We start from the raw sequence: 22,893 nt of genomic DNA, 5'->3' as shown, positions 1-22,893 counted from the left end.
ACTTTAATAACCCTTATAGTACTCACAATCTGACCGGTGGAGTTGAAACCCTTTGTACAGCTTAAAACAATAAAGCTACTGTGCTGGGAATATGGCCTAGTGGCAAGAATACTTGCCTTGTATACATGAAGCCCTAGGTTTGATTCCTCAGCACCACTTATTTATTTTTTTGGCCAGTCCTGGGCCTTAAACTCAGGGCCTGAGCACTGTCCCTGGCTTCTTTTTGCTCAAGGCTAGCACTCTGCCACTTGAGCCACAGAGCCACTTCTGGCCGTTTTCTGTATATGTGGTGCTGGGGAATCAAACCCAGAGCCTCATGTATATGAGGCAGGCACTCTTGCCACTAGGCCATATCCCCAGCCCTCAGCACCACTTATATAGAAAAGGCCAGAAGTGGCTCTGTGGCTCAAGTGGTAGAGTGCTAGCCTTGAGCAAAAAGAAACCAGGGACAGTGCTAAGGCCCTGAGTTCAAGCCCCAAGACTGCCAAAAAAAAAAAAGAGAGGACAAATAAAGCTACTAATGGATCCAACTTCAGTTATGAACCAGTCTGAGGACTGGAGGCTTGACTCTAGCAGTAGAGACCCAACCTAGCAAGGAAGTCAAACAAGCTCAAAGCCCTGAGTTCAAATCCCAGAAATACATTAGGGCACAGGATAAAGTGGGGGTGGAATGAGGGGCATGCGGGGGGACTCACTTAGGTCCCCAAGGCAGACAGTAGAGGGCAGGCACTGGAAGCCTAAGCTCCCAGGTCCTGAGGAAGATAAGGGGTAAAAGATTGAACGTAGAGCCCACAAAACTAGAAAAAAGAAGTTAGATGCTCCCCAAAACTGGGGTGTTGACTGCTGAGGTTTGAGGAAGACAGGAAGTGGCGGTTACAGGGCAAGGTCCTTAGGAACTGACCTGTCAGACCCAAGACAACTGGGTTTGGACTTTGCATTTGTGGGACGATGACGCACCTGTGAGCCCTGGCCCCACCCTACCCAGCCTTCCTATCTGGAAGCCATCATCCAGCCCTAGACAGACCAGGAAAATTAGGGAAGTAGATCTTGAGGGGATGAGGGCCCTGGGGAGGTCCTAGGTGGGAGTGGACCCACTGGGAAATGAAGACTGACCACTGGAAAAGATAACAGCGCTGTTAAGCCACGGCTGGCCTCTGTCTCTCTTTATTACTTCTTTCTGCTCCAAGCAAACTGGAGACACCTAGGTCTGCTCTTCACCTGCCAGACTGAGAGGAGGCCGCTGGCCCTTCCTCCTCCACCAGAGCCAGAATGCGGAGTTACCTGTCTCTTTTGCCCATCTTGCTGGCAGTGTGGGCTATTGCTGGTGTCTGGCTTGTGTGAGTATTGAGGCCCAAAGTGTTGCTTGGATCTGAGGAAAAAGGCTGGGGTGTGGACCCTTGGGTCCGAGGGAGGGAGGGCTGAAGCCTGGACTCTCAGGCTTGAGGGAGGAGACTCTAGAAGCCAGGTCTGTGTTCTCAAGAAGTGTTGTCAAGCAGTGAAGAGCTTGGCTGACTGGAGGAAGGGCCTTGAACACCCATTACTCACGTTAGGGTGTTTCTCCATTGTAGTTTTGCCATTGCTGTGATCAACAGGGATGTGGACCTCACCATAAACTTCCCCTTCATCAGGTAGTTATGGAGGGGGGGGGATGCGGAGAGGACAGCAAAGGCTGAGGCTGAGAAGATGACCCCATAGGGTGACCTTCCATCTTCTGCAGCCAGTGTGGAACTTTCCCACCCCAGAGTTGCATTTTCAGCCAGGTCCTCAACACCGGAGCTGCTATGGGTAAATATTCCCTTCCTTCCAGCCCAGGCCAGGCAAGAGAACCCCCAGCCTCCTCCCTCAGGCGCAGGGGTCTAGACCCCAGTTTCTTCCCTTAGACCCAGCCAGAATGTAAACCTGAACTCCTTTGCCTGGACATCCAGAAGTCCAGGACCTTCAGCCCTGTTTTCCTCAGATCTCAGAGTTTGGCCCCAGTCACTGGCCATGGCCATTTTAATCTCCACTACCTCTCTACCAGCTCTGCTGGGAATCCTGAGATGGGTCGCGCTCCTCCCTTTGCTCTTCTCTCAGTTGTCTGGATCTGCATTGTGCGTTACCACCAGCTCCGAGACTGGGGAGTCAGGAAGTGGACCAACCAGCTGATCTTGTGTTCTGGGATCCTGTGCGCTTTGGGGACCTCCATAGCTGGCAACTTCCAGGTGAGGCAGGCCCTGGGTACCCATCTAGGGTTGGCCAATGGAGTGTGGACCACAACTCCCTGCATTCCTTGTGGCTTAGATCAGCTAGTTCTGGGGGGATTTTGTTTGCAAGGCCTCATGGGACTTGTAGTTCCACTGTGACTCAGGCATTCCAGGGCCCCATCATGTCTAGCTTCTTCCACTGAGATGGATTCTTAGGCTTTCTACTTGCTTGGAACTCTGATCCTCCCAATCTCAGCCTCCTATGTAGCTAGGAAGACTGGCATGTATCAACATGCACAGCTATTGTACCACAATCATTTCTCCTGGGGCTAACCTTGAACAATGGTCTTCCATTTCTCAGCCTCAAAGTAGGTAGGATTACAGGCATGAGCACACTGCACACCAGCACCCCATTTAACCTAGTTGGGTTGGTTCAGAGCTTCTCCCTCCACGCACCCAACCCCTTACCCCCATTGCTTTTTTTCTTGTGCTATAGACTTCCTTTCAATTCTTCTCCTTTTCCCCAGGAAAAGAACCAGAAGCCCACACACCTGGCCGGAGCCTTCCTTGCCTTTATTGAGGGTAACATGTACTTCTGGCTGCAGATCGTTCTCTTCTGGTGGAAGGGCCTGTCCCAGCCTGGGGCCCCCTGGATGGCTTGGTTGCGCCTGGGTCTCTGCAGCCTCTGCAGCATACTCATCGTGACCAGTATCCTTATTGGAACTGGGGGCAGGGCTGGGGTAGTTCTACATCAGGCCCTGGCTGTGTGTGTCCCTTCACGACTCTAGGTCTCTCTCACTCTGGGACCACAGATTCCTCATGGGAAGAAATGATTTGGAGACTCCCATCTGCCATGGAGCCTTATCTCCATGTTATTTCCAGAAACTTCCAGGGGCTTCTTAAATTCCCAGACCAGGTGTGAGGCTTGAATAGGAAAGCATTGTAAGGTACTGCAATCTATGCCTGGCATGCCGCACATAACATACTAGGAGGATGTACAAATAGCAGTGTTTGGGGAACCGGGTTTGCCCACCGGTGGCAGGCATGGGGCCCAGCTAGTGGTGTAAGAGCAGAAGCAATTCAGACCGGAAGCCTCTCATCCAAGGCCCTTCGTATGAGTCCTTGGTAGAATTAGCAGTAGGCTTCAGGCAGCACAATAGGAGTCTATTATAGAATTGGTGCTGGTGGCTCACACCTGTAATCCCAGCTACCTGCTCAGGAGGCTGAGATCTGCGGACCAAGGTACAAAGCCAGCCCGGGCAGGAAACTCTGTGAGCCTCTTATTTCCAATGAACCAACAACTGTGGCTCAAGTAATAGAATACCAGTCTTGAGTGAAAAACTAAGGGATAGAGCACCTGGTCCTGAGTTTAAGCTCTAGTACCTTCCCACATGAGATAAAAATATATGAGGACAGAAAGATCTAGAATACCTGTAGGGAATGTAAGTGAGAAGACTATAGCTGAAGCTGGGAGCCAGTAGCTCACGCCTGTAGTCCTCGCTACTCAGGAGGCTGAGATTTGAAGATTGCTGTTTGAAGCCAGCCTGGGCAGAAAAGTCCCTGTGAAACTCTTATCTCCAATTAACCATCAGAAAACCAGAAGTGGCGCTGTGGCTTAAGTGGTAGAGCACTAGCCTTAAGTTGAAGAGCTCCGGGACAGCACCCAGGCCCAGTGTTCAAGCCCCACAACTGACAAAACAAAACAAAACACAAACTATCACTGAGGTAGCAGCCAGCCTGAATGCCACTCAGACTAGGACAAGTGGACACCTCTGGAAACCCAGAGATGGCCTTGGCCCAGCCCAAGGTCACATAGCAAGTGAGCTGGGCTCCCTGAACCTTCAAGGTGGTGTCTGGTCCTTGACCTCGATGTGAAGTGCTGGCCCTGTCCTCAGCCGCCTGCGAGTGGGCTGTGGCCATGCTGCTCTTCTTCCTCTTTGGCCTCCTCGCTGTGGACTTCTCTGTTCTGGATGGCTGCACCCTGTGCCTTCAGCCCCAGCTGAGTCCCAGGCTCCAGCCCCAGGCTCTGGCCTGCCTTGACCTCAGCTCCCTGACCCCAGCCTCCCCCGAGACACTGCAGACCCAGCTGCCACATGCCCTCTGACTGGGAGGGCCTCACCTCATGGGAGAAGAAATGGGGCTGACCTCTGGTTGTCCCCAAGATGAGCCAGTGGGGGTCTCCCCAACAGTCTGTCCTGGAACTAGTGGGACATGTCTGTGGGAGGCTTGGGACACTTGGGTGCTGCTGGCATAATAGCACCCTCCTGTTTCTGCCCTGCGGCCACCATTGGGGCCACCCAGGATGCCACCAAGAGAGACCAAGGCCAGCCAGTGGTCCCTGATCAGGCTATTTATTATTTTTTGTGGTTGCCGCCGGTGGAATCAGAGACACGGACGCAGGCAGGATCACGCGAAACCAGAATTCCTTCCGGGAGAGCAAATCCGTACAGAAGGTCTTAGGGGAGGGCAAAGGACGGGGGGAGGGCCCAGGAAGGGGGTGTTGGGGATGACACAGGGTCAGGGCCCTGTCCGGATCTGCTAAGCCACCCCAACCAGCTCCCGTCCCTCCCCCACCCCACCCGCAGAGATTGATCAATAAATAAAATAAATAAAATAGAAAGAGCTCCCCTCCCCCTTTTTGCCCTAGAACCTCCCCCCATTGGGCACGGCCCCTAGAACCCCAACCCAACAGGGCGAGGCCGGGTTTTGTGTGTCCCCCCTCCCGACATATTCCTTGGGCCTTATTTACAGATTCACAGTTGGGGGGGGCAGGGAAGGGGGGCAGAGGGGGCTCCCCTCCTTCCCTGGCCCCTGGCGTTAGGGCAAAGGGGTCCCGTTGGTAGCCAGGAGCTTCTTGTCCTTGGGGGGTCCTCGGCGGGGGGAGCTGCTCAGCTCAGGGTCCGGATGGCCAGGGGGAGGCTGCAGGCTTCGGGGTGGAGTGCCAGCAGGCCGTGTCTGGGCCCCATTCTTCTCATCTGTGAGAAGAGGGAGGACAGAGGTGTCAAACAGGCTTAGGGCTGTGACTCCTATGAACTGTTCTCATTAGCCCCTAAACATCCAGCTGAGATTGCCTCAAAGCAAGTCCTCCCATGAATGGGACTTCTGGTGCCAGAGATGGCTGCCAGGGAATAACGAGCAAAAGAGCCTGGGCTTTCCTTCCTAGGTAGGGGCTGTAGCCCAAGGTCATGAGTTTGAGGCTACCTGGGCTACATAGCAAAATCCTATCACACGTGCGCGCGCGCAGTCAAACACCTTGTCATGTGTCTTGTACCTGCAGCTTCCAAGGTAGGCTATTCCAGGATCCCTGGATGCTAAGGCTAGCTTTCCTTGGCACTAGGACCCACCAGGCCTAATTTGCTCTCTAGTTGTCCCTAGCAACCATAAGGAAGACCAGGGTTTCTAAATGGTCACATCCCAGCACTGAGAGATAGCTGCTTCTTTTTTTTGGCCAGTCCTGGGCCTTGGACTCAGGGCTTGAGCACTGTCCCTGGTTTCCTTTTTGCTCAAGGCTAGCACTCTGCCACTTGAGCCACAGCGCCACTTCTGGCCGTTTTCTGTATATGTGGTGCTGGGGAATTGAACCCAGGGCCTCATGTATACGAGGCAAGCTCTCTCGCCACTAGGCCATATCCCCAGCCCGAGATTCTGTGACTCTCTCTTTTTTTTTTTTTTTTTTTGGCCAGTCCTGGGGCTTGGACTCAGGGCCTGAGCACTGTCCCTAGCTTCTTTTTTCTCAAGGTGCTGGGGAATCGAACCCAGGGCCTCATGTATACGAGGCAAGCACTCTTGCCACTAGGCCATATCCCCAGCCACGAGTTGTTGTTTTTTTTTTCTTTTGGCCAGTCCTGGTGCTTGAACTCAGGGCCTGAGCACTGACTCTGGATTCTTTTTGTACAAGGCTAGCACTCTACTGCCACAGTGCCACTTCTGGCTTTTTCTGTTTATGTGGTGCTGAGGAATCAGACTGAAGGCTTCATGCATGCCAGGCAAGCACTCTGCTACTAAGCCACATTCCCAGCCAATTCTTTTTCTGTTCCCTCTCTCCCTTCCTTCCTTCCCTTCTTTCCTTCCTTCCTTCCTTCCTTCCTTCCTTCCTTCCTTCCTTCCTTCCTTCCTTCCTTTCTTCCTTCCTTCCTTCCTTCCTTCCTTCCTTCTGTCAGTCTTGGGCTAGATCTCAGGGCCTGCTTACTGTCCCTGAGGCTAGCACCTGAGGCTGTTTGTTACCCAAGGCTAGCATTCTATCACTTTGAGCCACTTCCAGTTTTCTGGTGGTTAACTGGAGATCTCATGGACTTTCCTGCCCAGACTGGCTTTGAACTGTGATCCTCAGACCTCAGCCTCCTGACTAGCTAGGATTATAGGCGTGAGCCACCAGTGCCCCAGGCTAGTTATAAGTTTTTTGTTGTTGTTGCCAGTCCTGGGGCTTGGATTCAGGTCCTGAGCACTGTCCCTGGCTTCTTTTTGCTCAAGGCTAGCACTCTGTCACTTGAGCCACAGCATCACTTCTGGCCATTTTCTATATATGTGGTACTGAGGAATCGAACCCAAGGCTTCATATAGGCAAGGCAAGCACTTTACCACTAGGCCATGTTCCCAGCCTCGTTATGAGTTCTTAAATGAACCAGCCAAGGTCAGAGCCAGAACAGCACTACTGGTTGACTCCCACTGGAAGAAAGGAGCTACAAGCAGAGAAATATGGCTAGAACCAGGCACCAGTGGCTCACACCTGTAATCCTAGCTACCCAGGCTGAGACCTGAAGATTGCAATTTGAAACCATTTCAGGCAAAAAAATTCCCAAGAGACCCCTATCTCTAATTAATCACTCAGAAACCAGAAGTGGCACTGTGGCTCAAAGTAGTAGGGTGTGCTAGTCTTAAGCAAAAGAGCTCAGGGATAGTGCCCAGGCCCTGAATTTAAGCCTCATAACTCTCTCTCTCTCTCTCTCTCTCTCTCTCTCTCTCTCTCTCTCTCTCTCACACACACACACACACACACACACACACACACACAGTTCTTCCCTGGGGACCCCCAATGTCAGCCCTGGGAATGCTGTGTGGGGTGTCTGTACCCTAAGGCTTATAGAATGATAGGTCTGTATAGTTTTCATTTCTTCATGCATGGTAGCACTAGGAAGCTAACCTGAGGACAATTCTAGTCTATTGTGTCCTCAGTAAAGATCTGACCGTGGGGCACAGTGTGCCCCAGTAACAATGGCACCCCATGGTGGGGTCTTCCTTTTCCTGAGGGGGAAACAAAGGGTCTGGGAAGGAGCAGGCAGGCTCGTAGGCCAGCAAGGCTGGTATCGCTGGACTTTCCTGGGGCAGATGCCCGCCCCCTGGTGGCCGTAGTGTGCTTGGTACCCTCACTGCAACACTCCCTTCACTTTGGAACTCTATAAAGTCATGGCTGAGCTCACGTGCCATCTTCAAGGTGCTGGTATTGTGGTTGGGCCTTAGAAGTGATGCGGTCATGATTAGTAATTACCCAGGATTCCTGTGCTTTTTTATTTTGTATTTTTGCCAGTCCTGGGGTTTGAACTCTGGGCCTCAGTGCTGTCCCTGAGTTTCTTTTGCTCAAGGCTAGCACTCTACCACTTGAGCCTCAGAGCCACTTCCAGTTGAAATAAGTCTCATGGACTTTCTGGCCTGGGCTGGCTTGGAACCTCAATCCTCCTATCTCACTCTCCTGAGTAGGTAGGATGACAGGTGTGAGCTACTGGTGTTGGGCTTTCTGTGCTTCTATATAAACCTCAGAGATCCCACCCTTTCTACCCAGTAAAGAACCAGCAAAGAAGGCAAACAACTCGTGGACCAGGAAATGAATGGGTACTTGTCTGACACCAAATCTGTACTTTGATCTGCAAACTTCCGGACCTCAGATTATGAACAATAATTTTCCCTTTTAGGATTACAGATATGATCTATGTCAGAGTGCTGGAGGGCTCACAGGTGCTGGGAATAAACCACCTTCCTGCAGGGAAACACCATCTGCATCAGCCTGGAAGCACCCAGACTTGCAGAATAAGCCACGTGCTCACTACCATCACTGACCAAACCACCTTTTGCCCCTGTCATAAAAACCCTGCCTGGGCCAGGCCCAGGCGCGACCTCTCTGATCCCAACCAGATTGGCACCCAGAGCGTACCCCAATAAACTCTCTCTCAATCATGTCTACTTCTCTCTGCATGCTCTCTCCCCACGTAGAACCTTTCAATTACTGGCAGCCAGCAACAATAAGTTGATTCCAGAAGCCAGGCGCCAGTGGCTCACACCTGTAATCCTAGCTACTCAGGAGGCTGAGATCTGAGGATCATGGTTCAAAGCCAGTTGGGGCAGAAAAGTCACAGTGAGACGCTTCTCTCCAATTAATCACTCAAAAAAAAAAATGGAAGTGGCGCTGTGGCTCAAGTGGTAGAGTGCTAGTCTTGAGCTTGAGGCTCAGGGACAGTGCCCAGGCCCTGAGTTCAATCCATTGACTGACAAAAATAAATAAATAGATAGATCCTCGAAACACCTCCGCCATTCCAGGAAAACCAGAGATGGCTGGCCACTCTCCTGTAAAGCACAGAGCAACCTCTGTGGCAGAAGAGTCCACTTCCCTCCCCTCCTCCTGGCAGAGGCCATCCCAGAGCTGGGTCTCTAGGGGGCTGAGGGATCCCTTCTCAGGCCCAACCTCTGGCTCACCACAATGAAGGTAGGTCTTAGCAGACAATAGCCAAAGGGCCAAGAAGGAAGGCCTGGTTTCCCCACTGCAGAGGCCTTGTCTGTACCTGGTCACCTGATGTGTATCAGCTAGCTGGAGCCCCCACACTCACCTGCTAGGGCCTGCACAGAGGGCTGGTCGTGAGTGCTCAGCAGCTGGGCCTGAATGGTCTCCACCACTCGCTTGAACCGTCGGCTGGGACCTGGGGTGGGGAGGGCAGGCAGGACACGGTGAGATGGGGGAGGGAAGGTGCATCCAGCCTATCCAGTCCAGCTTCCCCATCACACCAACAGTGCAGGCTTCCTCTACCAGTCTCCATGTCCCCCACTTGGTTGGGACCCACATCAACCTGTAGTTTGCAAGATGAGGTTTCTGTGTTGGTATTTAGAGAACACCTTAAACTCAAGGCACCTTAAAACAACAGCAGGTGATGGTTTCTGTATAAACAGATGTTGTTGCTTATTCATCACTACTCTTTTTTTTTTTTTTTTTTTTGCCAGTCCTGTGGCTTGAACTGAGGGCCTGAGCACTGTCTCTGGCTTCTATTTGCTCAAGGCTAGTACTCTGACCCCTGAGCTACAGCGGTTTTCTATATATGTGGTGCTGGGAAATCGAACCCAGGCCTTCATGTACACAAGCAAGCGCTCTTGCCACTAGGCCATATTCCCAGTCCTCATCACTACTCTTGATATTGCGAAGAACCAGAAATATAAGAAAAATAAATGGGATGGGCTGGGAATATGGCTTAGCGGTAGGATGCTTGCCTTGCATGCACGAAGCCTTGCGTTCGATTCCTCAGCAGCACATAAACAGAAACACCCAGAAGCAGCACTGTAGCTCAAGTGGTAGAGTGCTAGCCTTAAGCAAAAAGAAGCCAGGGACAGTGCTCAAGCACTGAGTCCCAGCCCCAGGACTGGCAAAAAATAAAATAAAATAAATGGGAGAGAGAAAAACCTTTAAGTAGGGAGAAGTTCTAACATGTTAAGTCTTTAGGGGAAGGAAGAAAAAATCCTTTCAACAATGATGAATCCTGCCCCGCCTGATTTAGATGAGCATATTCATCTGCTGGTGTGATATCTTAAGACCAATGATAAGGCCAGCAAATGGGTAATCCTTGATTATCTAAACTCCCACTGTGGAGACTCAGGAACCAAGATGTGGAAACAATGTGGGTTTTCATGTCTTGATTGGTTGTGCCTGTCTGGAATTAAAAGCTCTTGAGATTGCAAATGTGCAGCCACAGGAAGTGTGTAATGGATTGGTGATGTCTACACTGAGTAAGGAGCTGACAGTTGAGGACAGCTGGCTGTGTGTCTTTGCCCTTGTGATCTATGATCTTATGATAGTACATAGGGATCGGGAGGTCTGGGATGAACCTTAGCTCTGCCACAGTTTGCCGAAAGCATTTTACCTCTTTCGGGACAGTGTTCCTCCATGTGATATGGGAGATTAATACCAATCTATTTATCTACCTCTGTGGCTACTTGAATGCTTCCATGATCAGCCATACTTTTAGAGAAAATGGGGAAGGAGAGAATGTGGGTGGGGACCGAGTGAGGAGACAGCACTTTGGTCCAAAGGGACTCACCAGAGATGAGAGTAAAGGTGACAGAATAGATGCCACCCCCACTGCCGCCATCTCGTCGGGGTGAGGGCTCTGGGCCGTCGGAGGAGCTGATGTCCACCTGGAAGCGGACAGGCTTCTGGAAGACGGAGGGGCCACCACTGGCCTTGTACTCGGCCCTGAAGCTGGTCTGGGACAGCACACTGTGACTCAGGCTGGGGATCTGCAAGGGGGGTGGGTGACACAGAGGTACGGGGTAAGTCCAGGGAACGGGTAACCACTGTAAACACAACTCGGCTCAAGAGACTACAAGCTCCATGAGCTGCTGGGGGTGGTGGGAGAGGTGAGTGACAGAAAGGCCCCTCCCGGGGCTTGTAGTTTCCTCTGCCTTACAATAAATGGTTTGGGAGGAATTGTTGAACTAATCACAGCATCCTGAGGGCTCGAAAGCTCCACAAACAGTTCCAGGCTTCAGGACCACCTAGCACCCCCTGCTCCCTCCACAATTACTATATATACAGCCTGCCATGGGCCCAGAATGTCAAGTCCCACCATCCCTAGAGCAAAGGACCTCAGGCCCAGCAGGCCCAGAGTGGGCACCCTGATGGTCTCCTGCCATCCTGGACCTGTGTCAGGGGAATCACAGCTCACCCACTTCCACGGAGATCTGGGAAGTTGCCATTGAATGGAGCATTCCACCGCTATCAGTCTTCTGGTCCCAATCGCCTTTTTCCTACCACATCCTGTCGTCGTTCCCCCCCCCCCCCCAACTCTGGCCACAAAACTACAAATTCCATAAGGAAGTCAAGCCAGGCAGTGGCAAGGAGGAGGAACCCCTGGGCGTTGTGCTCTGTGGTGGCCTATCAGGGCAGACAGCAAGCCAGGAGTCTCACCGACAGAAAGGCATGGACGATGTCCGCTTTGATGCTGCTGAGGGGTTTGTCCTTTAGCACAAGGAATATTTGTTCTTCTTTGTCCAAGGAGATGAAGTTGCCAAACCAGGAGCGTTTTGCCAGCCTGGGTGGGAGAAGACAGGGAGAGGGAGGGTCAAGAAGGCGCCACGGAGGCGACCCCCCCATTCCCACTTTTCATTCCCGGTTGCACTCACTCTGGAGAGGACTCTGGTGTCAAACTGGACATCTCCTCGGCAGTGGGGACTGGGTGGGAAAGGGGAGAGAAAGTGGTCAAACCTTGTCCATCATCCCAGTGGCCAAGAGTCACCTCCGCCCAGGAGGCTGGACCACAGCGGCACAGATTCAACCACCAGCAGCTAAACCCCAACAGGCCAGCAGCCTGGTCTCCTGCAAGGTCTTTCTACATAGACCACGCCCCCTAGGCGGGACCAGGATCATGGACCAATGGGGAGGACACTTGGAGCCCAGGAGGGCTGGTCCTTCAAGTGGGCTCCGTCCCCCAGAGTGCAGGTCCCGCATCCTCCCCAAACCCAGGTCTTCAGGCGCTCAGTCCCTTAGCCTCCTTCCTCCCTGAGGCCCCCACATTAGGACTCATCCATCAGTACCCAAAGCTTTGTACCCCAGAAACCTGTACCCTGCATTTTGCGCCGATGGAAGCGAGGGGAGCCCAGGAAGCTGTTGCGGATGGAGTTGAGACGACTCCTCCAGGCTGCTCCCCCGACGCCGCCGCCTGGGCTGGGAGGGGGCGTCGTCCCCGGGGTCCCGGTAGGGCTGGCCCGGGGTGTGTGCAGGGGTGAGTGCAATGGAGTGCCCCCGGAAGAGCGCGGGGAGCCTGGGGGTCCAGGCAGAGGTGTGGAGCGGGCACTGGGAGGCGGGGGCTGCTCCCCGGTACCCCCGCCTCTGGGGCCCCGAGAAGGCAGAGTCTGCGTTTTGGAAGTTGGGGAGCCTCCACCCCTGGCCTCATCTCCAGCGCCGGGCTCAGGTGAGAAGGAGAAGACTGGACTCTGAGGAAAATGGCCAGGTAAGACGGACTACAACTCCCATGAGGCTCTGGGAGCATCATCAGCCCATGCTTGCTGGAGCTGGCCCCGAAGCATCCAGGGACATGTAGTCCAATCAGAGTTTCCCTCCCCCCTCCCCCATCCACCCAGGTAATTGAAGCTGGAACACAAACTAGGCCACGGGTAGAGAATAATGGTCTTAGGCTAAATAAACGAGTTTTCCAAACACACAACAAAACTTCCTCTGATGAGAATTTCGGTGTTTAGCCTCGTGCAACTGGGGGCCTCAAAGAAATAGTTTTTGCTCAATTTTTGCTGACCAATAAACTTCATCCCATGACCCCTCTTAATACTCTGGGAATCTGGCCTTACCCTTGGGCTGCTCAGAGGACTGGAGGACAGACCGGTGGAGGCTCCACTGACACTGCGGGATCTGTTTCCAGGACAGATTAACATAAAGAAATGAGGCCCAGAGGACTTTCCCCAAGCAGGTTTGTCCTCCTGGAGGGTACAAGGACTCGCACCTCTGGCTGTGCTGGGCCATCTCCAAGGCCCGTCTGGTGGGCACTGGGGAGCCACCTCCTCCAGCATCTGTGATGCTTAGGACTTCCATGGACTTGCGCTCAGGCCTCCGTTTCCCGTGCCGGCTCAGCATGGGGGAATCCACACGCTTCCGAGGTGGGTCTGAGAGAGCAGAGATTAAATTAGATGGAGCATACCTACTGCACAGATGAGGAAACTGAGGTCCAGAGCAGAGAGAGGCTCTGATAAATGCTCAGCCATGTGAATACAGAATCTCAGGGCCTGCTGGCTTTCTGGCCCACAGGAACCCTAGAAGTCTAGATTTCCATTTCCAGCCCTGTCTTCTCACCAACATCATTACGGGGAGGCAGGTCCTGGTCTTCACAGCTGGGATATCGCTCCTTCCGATCCAAGAGCAGATAATATATCATCTTTTCTTGGTTCTCCCTGAGAGAGAGCAAGGAGTGAGGCAGGTAAGAGGAGGCTGATAGGGCTGGGAATATGGCCTAGTGGCAAGAGTGCTTGCCTCCTACACATGAAGCCCTGAGTTCGATTCCCCAGCACCACATATATAGAAAATGGCCAGAAGTGGCGCTGTGGCTCAAGTGGCAGAGTGCTAGCCTTTAGCAAAAAGAAGCCAGGGACAGTGCTCAGGCCCTGAGTCCAAGGCCCAGGAATGGCAAAAAAAAAAAAAGAGGAGGCTGAGGTCCCATCCCCTCCTGCCTGACAGGCTCTTTGCTCAGTCCACCCAGCAGCCCAGCCTTTGGTGCCATTTCCTAGGTTATCAACATGGCTGGTTTCCTATCCTAGTTTAGTGCACATTGCAATTTCGTTTTACATTTTCAGCCCATCTCCTTGTATTTCTTGTCTCCCCCATCCCTACCCCACCCCTGACTACAGGTCCCAAGGCCCTGGAATCTGGTGCCCCCTGCTGGCCGCCACAGAAACTGCCGCCTCTGGCTCCACCAGGGCAGGGCTCAAGAGCTGGGGGGAGGGGGGAGGGGTGCGTCAGGGGATGAGATGGGGGTCTGAGGAGGGGTGGGGGGAGTCTTACTCCTCGCTGCGCAGCTCCCGGTGCAGCCGCTCGCGGTCCCTGAAGCATCCCAGTGATGCCATGCTCTCTAGGACATCGGGGTCCAGCTCTCCATTAGAAGGCAGGCTCCTCATGGCTACCCTGCGGCCTGGGGCTGGCTCCAGGCACGGGTCTGGCTCGTGTTTCCCACCTCTGGAGCAGGGAGAAAAGCCTCTGCAAACAGGCCTCCGGGATCCTAGACACTATCCTGGCCCAGCATGCTCCTCTCTTCAGATCCCAGGAGTCCTGGCCTCATAGCCCATGTGCCATCCCTTCTCCCCATCTCTCTGCTTGGGCTCCTCTCCCACACACCCAGTTGTCCAGGCTCCCTTTACTCACAGGTACCATGGGTGTTTCTGAATTTGCTCCAGCTGTGAAGGGGTGGGTCGTGGAGAAGCAGAAATCAGTAGGTGCACAATTAAAAGTTGATTTGGGGGTGTGTGGTTGTAGTGGCCCTAATCATTAGACTCTTCCCATCAGGGCAGGATGATAAACACATCTTGCCCTGGTAGCAACTAAGCTCATCCTTCCTTCTGTATACTGGTAGTTGGACAACTTTTTAGGTGGGCCTGGGACCTCTCTTCCCATGACCATCTCTCCATCTCCCACTCAGATTCCCTCACACTCACACTGAGCCTCTTTTCAGGTTCCACTTCGATCATCCCTCTCAGGAGACTCTGGCAGTCTGGAGGAATGAAGTGAGGCATGTGGAAGACACCCCGCTTCACCTTCTCCAGCAGCTGGCGAAGGTTGTCATCATCAAAAGGCAGAGCTCCCTGCACAAGAAATGACAGGACCCCCGCTCACACACACAACTCAGGATGGTCTGGGCAAAGGTCCAAGCTTCCGCTAACACGGGGAGCAGAGCACAGGAATTGGGAACTTCATATCATCCCCGTTATCCCATTAGGTAGTTAGGGAAACTGAAGTACAGGGAAACTGGGCAGTTTACACAAGGCCTCCGAGGATGTAACACGTGGCAGCACAAGAGATTTGCAAGGAGCAGCTTGATGTCAAAGATAAAGAGGGTATTCCTTGCTGGGCACTGGTGGCTCACGCCTGTAATCCTAGCAACTCAGGAGGCTGAGATCTGACGATCATGGTTCAAAGCCAGCCCGGAAAGAAAAGCCCCTGTGAGACTCTTACCTCCAATTAACCATTCAGAAACCAGAAGTAGGGCTGGGAATATCGCCTAGTGGCAAGAGTGCTTGCCTCATATACACAAAGCCCTGGGTTCGATTCCCCAGCACCACATATATAGAAAAGGCCAGAAGTAGCACTGTGGCTCAAGTGGCAGAGTGCTAGCCTTGAGTAAAAACAAGCCAGGGACAGTGCTCAGGCCCTGAGTCCACGCCCCAGGAGTGACAAAAACAAAACAAAACAAAATAAAAAAAAAAAAAACAGAAGTAGAGCTGTGGCCTAGGTGGTAGAGCACTAGACCTGAGAAAAGGAATAGGGACAGTGCCTAGGCCCTGAGTTCAAGGCCCGCAACCAAAAAAAGAGAGTATTCCTTAAAGTAGAAGGTTTTCCCCCCTAAAGGGGAGTTTTTTGTTTGTTTGTTTTGGTGCTGGTATTGAACTCGGGGCCTGGGTTCTGTCCCTGAGCTTCTTTTGCTCATGGCTAGCACTTTACCACTTGAATCACAGCACCACTTCTGGTTTTCAGGTGGTTAGTTGGCGATAAAAATCGCAGGACTTTTCTGCCCAGGTTGGCTTCAGACCACAATCCTCAGATCTCAGCCTCCTGAGTAGCTAGGATTACAGGTATGAGCCACCAGCATCCAGCTTCCTGAATTTTTTTTTTTTTTTTGCAGTCCTGAGGCTTGAACTAAGGACCTAGGCACTGTTCCTGAGCGTCTTTGCTCAAGCATAACACCCCACCACTTGAGCCACATTCTACCACTTGAGCCACAGTGCCACTTCTGGCCTTTTCTGTTTATGTGATGCTGAGGAATCAAACCCAGGGTTTCATACATGTTAGGCAAGCACTCTACCATTAAGCCACATTCCCAGCCTCCTGACTTGTTTTTGAGATAAAGTTGGGGTAATTTTTTTTGGGGGGGTCAGGATTGGCCAGGAATCGTGATCATCCCACTTCTTCCTCCCCAGTAGTTGTGATTACAGCCATGTACCACCACACCTGGCCCTGAAAGGTGAGCATTTTACAGGGAAGAATCCAGTATGGAACAAAAGAGATCCTTGCCCTCCTGTGGGGATCATGTTGCAAATCCAGGAGCAAATAACTAGCTACATAATGACAAGAGCAGTGAGGGAGGCTTCTCTTGGGGAAGCAGTGGGCAGAGACCTAAATGAGCCCTAGATCGACAACCAATGAGCAGTGTCCTTACAAGAGGAAAGAAAGTGACAGGCCATGACTTGGGAGATAGAGAGCAGAGCCTTGCATTTTGCGTTTGTAATAGCAGCCCCAAGACATCAGTGAGGAAGGACAGAAGCCATGTGAAGGACAGAGAATGTGACAGGAAGGACAGGGAGAAGATGGGGACGCGAGGGGTGAGCCTCCTGGCGTCGCAAAGACAAGTTGTCTCAATCTTCATGTGACCTTGCAAAGAGCCCCCAATAAAGTTCACGAAGACACCTAGCAGACTTGAGGTCCTGAATTCAAACCTCAGTATCACCACAAAAACAAATGACCAAACAAAAGCATCATGATAAAAGCAGCCGGATGTTGGTGGCTCACATCTGTAATCCTAGCTACCCAAGAGATTGAGATCTGAGAATTGTGGTTCAAAACCAGCTCAGGCAGGGAAGTTCATGAGACTTCTCTCCAATGAACTGCCCAAAAGCCAGAATTGGCTCTGTGGCTCAAGTGGTAGAGCTCTAGCCTTGAGCAAAAATGCTCGGGAACAGCATGCAGGCTCTGAGTTCAAGCCCCAGGACTGGTACACACACAAAAATAAGTAAATAAGTTAATTAGCTAATTAATCTAGGTAAATCTAGGTAATCACGAAGTAAACCACAGAGCAATAGTTCCTATACTACAGCAATAGTGAGAACCAGCCACAAAGCAGCTACTGCCACAAGTCCTTCTGGTTCACCCTCCTGGGGGCTCCATCCAGACCTCTCACTTCCCAATCTGGAGTGCCACAGCCTCGGTCAGTTGGTGAATGCACAACCTTCTCAACTAACACCACTTAAACCAGGGAGTGGAGGATACCACCTGAGGTTCTGTGCCCCTCAGGGTGGGGATGTTCTGGAAATGGAGGAAGAGGGCAAGGGGCAACCTTACCACAAGCAGGGCAAACAGAATGACACCACAGCTCCACATGTCTGCGCGGCGGCCGTCATACTTCTCCCCCTGGAGGGGAGACAGAGTCATCAGGCCTGTGTGGCATCTCAGTCTGGGCCCAGGTCCTGGTGGCCTCCACGGTTCCCACGGCCCCCCACGGCCCCCCACGGCCCCCCACCCCCCCCACCCATCACTGACCTTGATCACTTCTGGACACGCATAGTGGGGGGACCTGACAGATGAGAGAGCACAGTGAGCCTCTGGCCAGCTTTCAACGCTCCCCACCCCCACCCCAGGACACGATGGCCACCCCCACTCACCCGCAGCTGGTCTCCAGGAGGCTGTCCCCCACCTGCAGGGATGCCATGCCGAAATCTGCAATGCGGATGTTGTTCTTCTCATCCAACAGCAGGTTCTCTGGCTTCAGGTCCCTGTGACTGAGATGGGTGGGGTTGGGTTGGGCTCAGCCTCAGGATTCTCTCTCTCTCTCTCTCTCAGGATTCTCTCTCTCTCTCTCTCTTTCAAGTTTGAATCATGTTCCTTAGATCCCAGCCTCCTTGATAGCTAGGGTTACAGACAAGAGCCACTGGTGCTATGCTCCACTCTCTTTCTGTTGTTTGAGACAAGGATTTTGCTTTGTGAGCCCAGGCTGGCCTCCAACTTGTAGTCCTTCCGTTTCCACTCCAAAGTGCTGGGACTACAGGTATTCATCACTATGCTTGGCTCAATTTGGCAAATCTTACCTATCTCTCCCCCTGCATTTCTCCAATCCTGGAATCATTTTGTAGGCAAACACAGATATCTGAGTAGGTACGGAGTGATGTATTTTGGAATAAGTAGGACTAATGTTCTAGTATCAAGTTGGTCCTTAGAAATGTCAAAGTAAGCTGGGTGCGGGTGGCTCACGCCTGTAATTCTAGCTATTTAGGAGGCTGAGATCTCAGGATCACAGTTCGAAGCCAGCCGGGGCAGAAAAGTCTGTGAGACTCTTATCTCCAATTAACCACTCAGAAAAAGCTGGAAGTAGTGCTGTGGCTCAAGTGGTAGAGCACTAGCCTCAGGGACAGTGCCTAGGCCTAGAGTTCAAGCTCTCTGATCAGCAAAAAAAGAAAGTGTCAAAATATTTCCATGCCAACTAGTAATAGTAGTACTACTAGTAGTAGTAAGTACTGTATTGCTACCCAAATTGCTCACTGGGCCCTCCAGCTCTTGAGCCAAAGTCCTCATGATTGAAGGGCCAATGAATGCAAGGGCAGACACCTGCAGGTTTTTGTTGTTGTTGTTGTTGGTTGTGGGGCTTGAACTCGGCCTGGACACTGTCCCTCAGCTCTTCAGCTCAAAGCTAGCGCTCTACCACTTGAGCCACAGCACCACTTCGGCTTTTTCTGTTTATGTGGTACTGAGGAATGGAACCCAGGGCTTCATGCATGCTAGGCAAGCACTCTACCACTAAGCTACCATCTCAGCCCACAAATCTGTCTTTTGAAGGGGCAGCTGTAGAAATGGAAAGGACTGCCTCTTTTTGTGGCTGCTGCCCAGCCCCCACCATGTGCCCCTCATATAGCCTACCACCTGGGTAGCACTCAGCTGCCTCCCCTTGAGCTGCCCCTTACCAGATGGAGTAGCTGTGGCAGAAGTCCAGTGCTGACACGATCTGGCGGAAGAACTTCCGGGCCTCCTTGGGTGTCAGTCTCCCCTTCTTTACCAAGTAGTCAAATAGCTCACCCCCAGACACGTGCTCCAGAACCAGGTACCTAAGAGATATGGAGGAGACAGAGGGCTGGAAGGGATATGGAGGACCTAGGGCCGGTGTCCCTCTTCCACTGGTCCTGAAGGCAAAGACCCCCCAATTCCCATAAGCCCCTAAGACAAGAGAGTTTCATTCCCATGACCCTCAGGGGGAAGGGACTCCAATCTTTGCCAGTATTTAGGAAGTCCAATCTCCATTCCCAGAGCCCCAGAGTCTCCATTCATAGAGATCTATGCTTTGATTCAGAGTTGTTTTCAGACGATAACTCCCTTGGCAAGTGGAGGTGAGAAGTCCTAGTTTCCACAGGACTATGGAAAATAAAATCTCACTCTCATTCCTTTGTGAGAAGCCAAGTTTTTAATTCCCACACTTTCAATTTGAAGAAAGCTAAATTCTCATTCCTCCTCACCCCCAGCAAAGATGGCAATGCTCATCAACAGGAGACTACAACTCCCATCAACCTCTGGGACAAGAATCCCAATTCCCATCAAGCACTTGGATTCTAACACTCCAGATATCCCACCAGGCTCTAAGAGGTTAAAACTCTCATTTCCGTGTGCTCCTGGGAAATGATGGCTCAGTTTCTACAAGGTCCTGGACACCAGAGATTTCTGTGTGAAGCACAGCTCCCATGGGCCCTCTCCACACTGATGGTGGATTCAGAGTAGTAACTCTACCTGTTGTGACAATGGCCCCGCCCTGCTGCCACTACAAGGCTGAAAACTACAACTCCCATGAGCACCCATGGCAGGGCGGCTTCCTGCCCTAGCATTTGATGGATGTTAAGAGTCACTTCATCTCAAGGGACTGGGTGATGGGAGCAGGACTGTGTTCCCTCCTCTGCTGCTCAGCACAGCTGGCTGGTCCTTTGGGCCTGTAGAGTCTGGACAAAGGGACTCATTCTCTGGAGCCCAGACAGCTGGACCCCACTGCCATCTGTAGTATCTGTATGGATTTATAGATACTAACTCAGGACCCTTAAAGGAGGTCTAATGTTCGGGTGTCCAGCTATAATACCTGGATGATGTAGCAGGAAGAGAAGGGCCCTCCACAGTTCCAGAGTGAGAATTCAGGAAGGTTCTTTGGGCTTACACAAACCTAACTGCCTTAGCAAAACACACACACACACACACACACACACACACACACACACACACACACACCAAAACCCAAAACAACAAAATGGGCTGTGTGCCCTAGGTAAACTGGCTCTGGTTGTGAGCATCAGGTATACAGTGCATATACAGGTATACAGTGTATGTACAGGTATATGGTGTATATATAGGTATACATCACATATATAGGTATACAGCATTTATACTGGTGTATGCTAGCTATCTGGGTATTTCAACATTCAGTGTACAGCAGGTACATCCCTGCAGTTCAGGAAGTGACAGCTGGGGGCGGGGGCACTGGGAGGCCCAGCCTCTGTCCCCCTCTGTCCCATGTTTAGGATGACTGGGCCAGGCTATCCTGCACTAGGCCCAAGTCAGCCTGAGAGTGACTAAGGTGTGCTGACAAAAGGGACTGGGCCTTCAGGTCCAACCTGAAAGCTACCATCTCCCCAGGCTCCACTAGGGCCTGTTTTTGAGAAGGTCTCACCCTAGCCACGTGGGGAGGGAGGATGGGGTTCTGGGTGGCTATAAATACCTACAAATATTTCTTGTTCTCGTAGACGTCATGAAGCTTGAGCACGTGAGGGTGTTCGATGAGTTTCAGGATGGCGATCTCTCGCTCCACCTGAGGGGCCAGGGACACAGGAACCGAGGTCAGCGTGGCCTCCCCATCTGTGCCCCCCTCCCCACACAGCCTGAGGAGCCCTCCTGTCACACACACACACACACACACACACATACACACACACACAGAGGCATGTACACACACCTTCATCAGCACGGATTCCGACAACTTCTCCCGGTTCACGATCTTGATGGCGACCTTCTGACCCGTGATGCAGTGTACCCCAAGTTTAACAAGCCCTGGGGAGCGGGTTGGAAATGTGGAATGTTTTCCAGGAGTTGCCTCCCCTGTCCCATCTTGCCTCAGCTCCCAAGTCTCCCCTTTGCCACTGTTTCCTCTTGCTTCATGCAGGTTCTTTAACAGTAGCAGGAAACAGGCTGACCTTCCAACCCTTCACCTCCTAGGCTTACTCTGATCCTTCTGGTATGGTTGGCCTAAGTTCATTTTACCATATTGTCCTTCTCACTATCTTCCAATCTGCCTTCTTCAAACCTCTCTCCACCCATCACTGCTTGAACTCTCTTGCCCTTCAACCCTTTACAGCCCCCCAGGTGTTTCAAAGAGTATCTCATCTCCCATTTTCTCCTTTCCTAGAGTCTTCCCTTTGCTCTCATCCAAACTTTGTCTCTTCAATTCTTTCGCCTTTTAAAATCTTACACTAGCAGCTGCAGTCTAGAGCACACAAAGTCCACTGTTCTTCACATTTTAGTTCCAGGATTTAAGCACCCAGACCACAGACCTGCACCCCCTCCCTCCTCACCCCAAAGTCCAGACTGCACTTCTCCTCCTCCTCATCCAGACCTATGGATGGAGACAAAAGTTCTCCTTCCTCAAACCCTGGAGTCAAGACCCCAGCCTTCCTTTCCCAGACCCAGGAGTCCAAGCCCCAGCCTCCCCCCTTCGACCTAGAGGTTCAGGCCTCTGAACCCTTCCTCCCTCAGCTAGAGAATTCAGGTCAGCAACTCCTTCCCATGCTCACCACCAGGGTCTGTGGGTCAGTCCTCCTTCCCTTCCTGTTTCAGACCCCAGACCTCCTCTTCATACCCCCTGGCTCCCTTGGCACCCCACCCACTGCCCAGCACCGAGGAGGCTGCAGGGAGGAGGCTGGTGGCTGGGGGTTAACACCGGGAAGGGTCACCACTTGCTTCCAGGGCTCCTCCCTGGAGATGCTCTCTCCTCCTCTCCACACCCAACAGCTGTCAGAGAACCGTGTCAGAGACCCCTTGCCCCTGTCACCCCAGCTTGATGCCGCCTGGGAGCCTCTGGCTCTCCTGGGCCAGAGGTCAGCGGGAGGGAGGCCAGCCCCCGGGGCGGACGCACCTCCGCCCGCCCGCTTGCCCGCAGCTCTACCGCAGCAGCCTCAGCCTCAGCGCCAGCGGCCTCGCCTGCAGCGGCCTCCTTCCCTCCAGCGCCTGGAGCCCCTCCAGCCCCAGTGGGGTCGGGATGGGAGCACTTGGGGGGCCCTAAGTCCCCAGAGCTCGGAGCTCAGGCCCCTTCTCCTCCGGCGGGGCCAGAAGTGCAGCCCCCAGGCCTCCTGTCCAGGCCCCTGGGTGCCCACCCCCCTCTGTCCCGGGGCCTCAGGGGAGGGGTCTGGGCCTCGCCCGCCCCGCCTGCCCACGCACCTGCCCGCCCCCCGCCCGCCCAGGTGCCCGGCTCACCTGTCTGTCCTTTGCCCAGCGTCTTCTCCAGCCGATAGGGGCCCACGTACTGGGCGTGCTGGGGTGGGTGCGGGTGCGGGTGCGGGAGGTGGTAGGCGGGGGAGCCCCCGCCGCCCTCCTTGCCCCCGGACGACATGGTGCCCTTGGCCCCGGCCCGGCCGGCCCCCCGGCCGCCCCCCCTGCGGCCGGGCGCCCCGTTCCTCCGGTGGGGGCCGGCGACAGCTCCGTCCCGGCCCCCCCGGCTGTTCCCCACTTCTCCGGGGGTCCCCAGGGGGCTAGGCTGGGCCCCCCCCAGCCGGCGGGCCGCGGGGCTGGGGGGAGGGGGCCGCGGGGGGGGTCAGGCCCCGGGAGTCAGCATGGCCCGGGGGGGCTGCGCGGCCCCCCCTCCCCCGCCCGTCCCAGCCCGGCCCCCCCTCTCCCGCGCCTCCCCCTGCCGGGGGGGTCCGAGGTGCGGGCCGGCGGACGCTGCAGGCCGAGGTCCCCCCGCCCCCCCACGCGCCCTCTCCTCCGCCTCCTCCTCCTCTCCGCCTCCCCCCGCCA

At 53.4% G+C, this 22,893-nt stretch overlaps 2 protein-coding genes across 3 annotated transcripts; one reads left to right on the top strand and one right to left on the bottom strand.

Annotated features, from left to right (window-relative positions):
- Positions 1-907: 907 nt before the first annotated feature.
- Tmem150b (transmembrane protein 150B) lies at positions 908-4,368 on the top strand. Its single transcript, XM_048369532.1, has 6 exons — positions 908-1,337; positions 1,569-1,628; positions 1,718-1,785; positions 2,074-2,201; positions 2,711-2,891; positions 4,061-4,368. The coding sequence occupies exons 1-6, from the start codon at positions 1,270-1,272 to the stop codon at positions 4,285-4,287; spliced, it is 732 nt and encodes a 243-aa protein (XP_048225489.1). The 5' UTR covers positions 908-1,269; the 3' UTR covers positions 4,288-4,368.
- A 150-nt stretch (positions 4,369-4,518) lies between these two features.
- Brsk1 (BR serine/threonine kinase 1) lies at positions 4,519-22,641 on the bottom strand. Of its 2 annotated transcripts, XM_048369527.1 has the most exons (19): positions 22,354-22,641; positions 20,840-20,934; positions 20,610-20,695; positions 18,819-18,959; positions 17,526-17,642; positions 17,404-17,437; positions 17,206-17,274; positions 14,589-14,735; positions 14,299-14,330; positions 13,942-14,112; positions 13,237-13,334; positions 12,890-13,049; positions 12,738-12,798; positions 11,999-12,368; positions 11,559-11,607; positions 11,344-11,467; positions 10,475-10,673; positions 8,999-9,088; positions 4,519-5,158 (listed from the first exon to the last, which is right to left on the bottom strand). In XM_048369527.1, the coding sequence occupies exons 1-19, from the start codon at positions 22,487-22,489 to the stop codon at positions 5,001-5,003; spliced, it is 2,337 nt and encodes a 778-aa protein (XP_048225484.1). In that variant the 5' UTR covers positions 22,490-22,641; the 3' UTR covers positions 4,519-5,000. The 2 variants fall into 2 exon arrangements, with proteins under 2 accessions (XP_048225484.1, XP_048225485.1); XM_048369528.1 differs by lacking the exon at positions 22,354-22,641 and having other exon boundaries at positions 20,606-20,695; positions 20,840-20,929.
- Positions 22,642-22,893: the final 252 nt, after the last annotated feature.

Source organism: Perognathus longimembris, chromosome 20, assembly GCF_023159225.1.
Source record: "Perognathus longimembris pacificus isolate PPM17 chromosome 20, ASM2315922v1, whole genome shotgun sequence".
Classification (NCBI taxonomy): domain Eukaryota; kingdom Metazoa; phylum Chordata; class Mammalia; order Rodentia; family Heteromyidae; genus Perognathus; species Perognathus longimembris.
The sequence above is the reverse complement of the archived record's forward strand: the minus strand, read 5'-3'. Positions and strand labels throughout refer to the sequence as shown.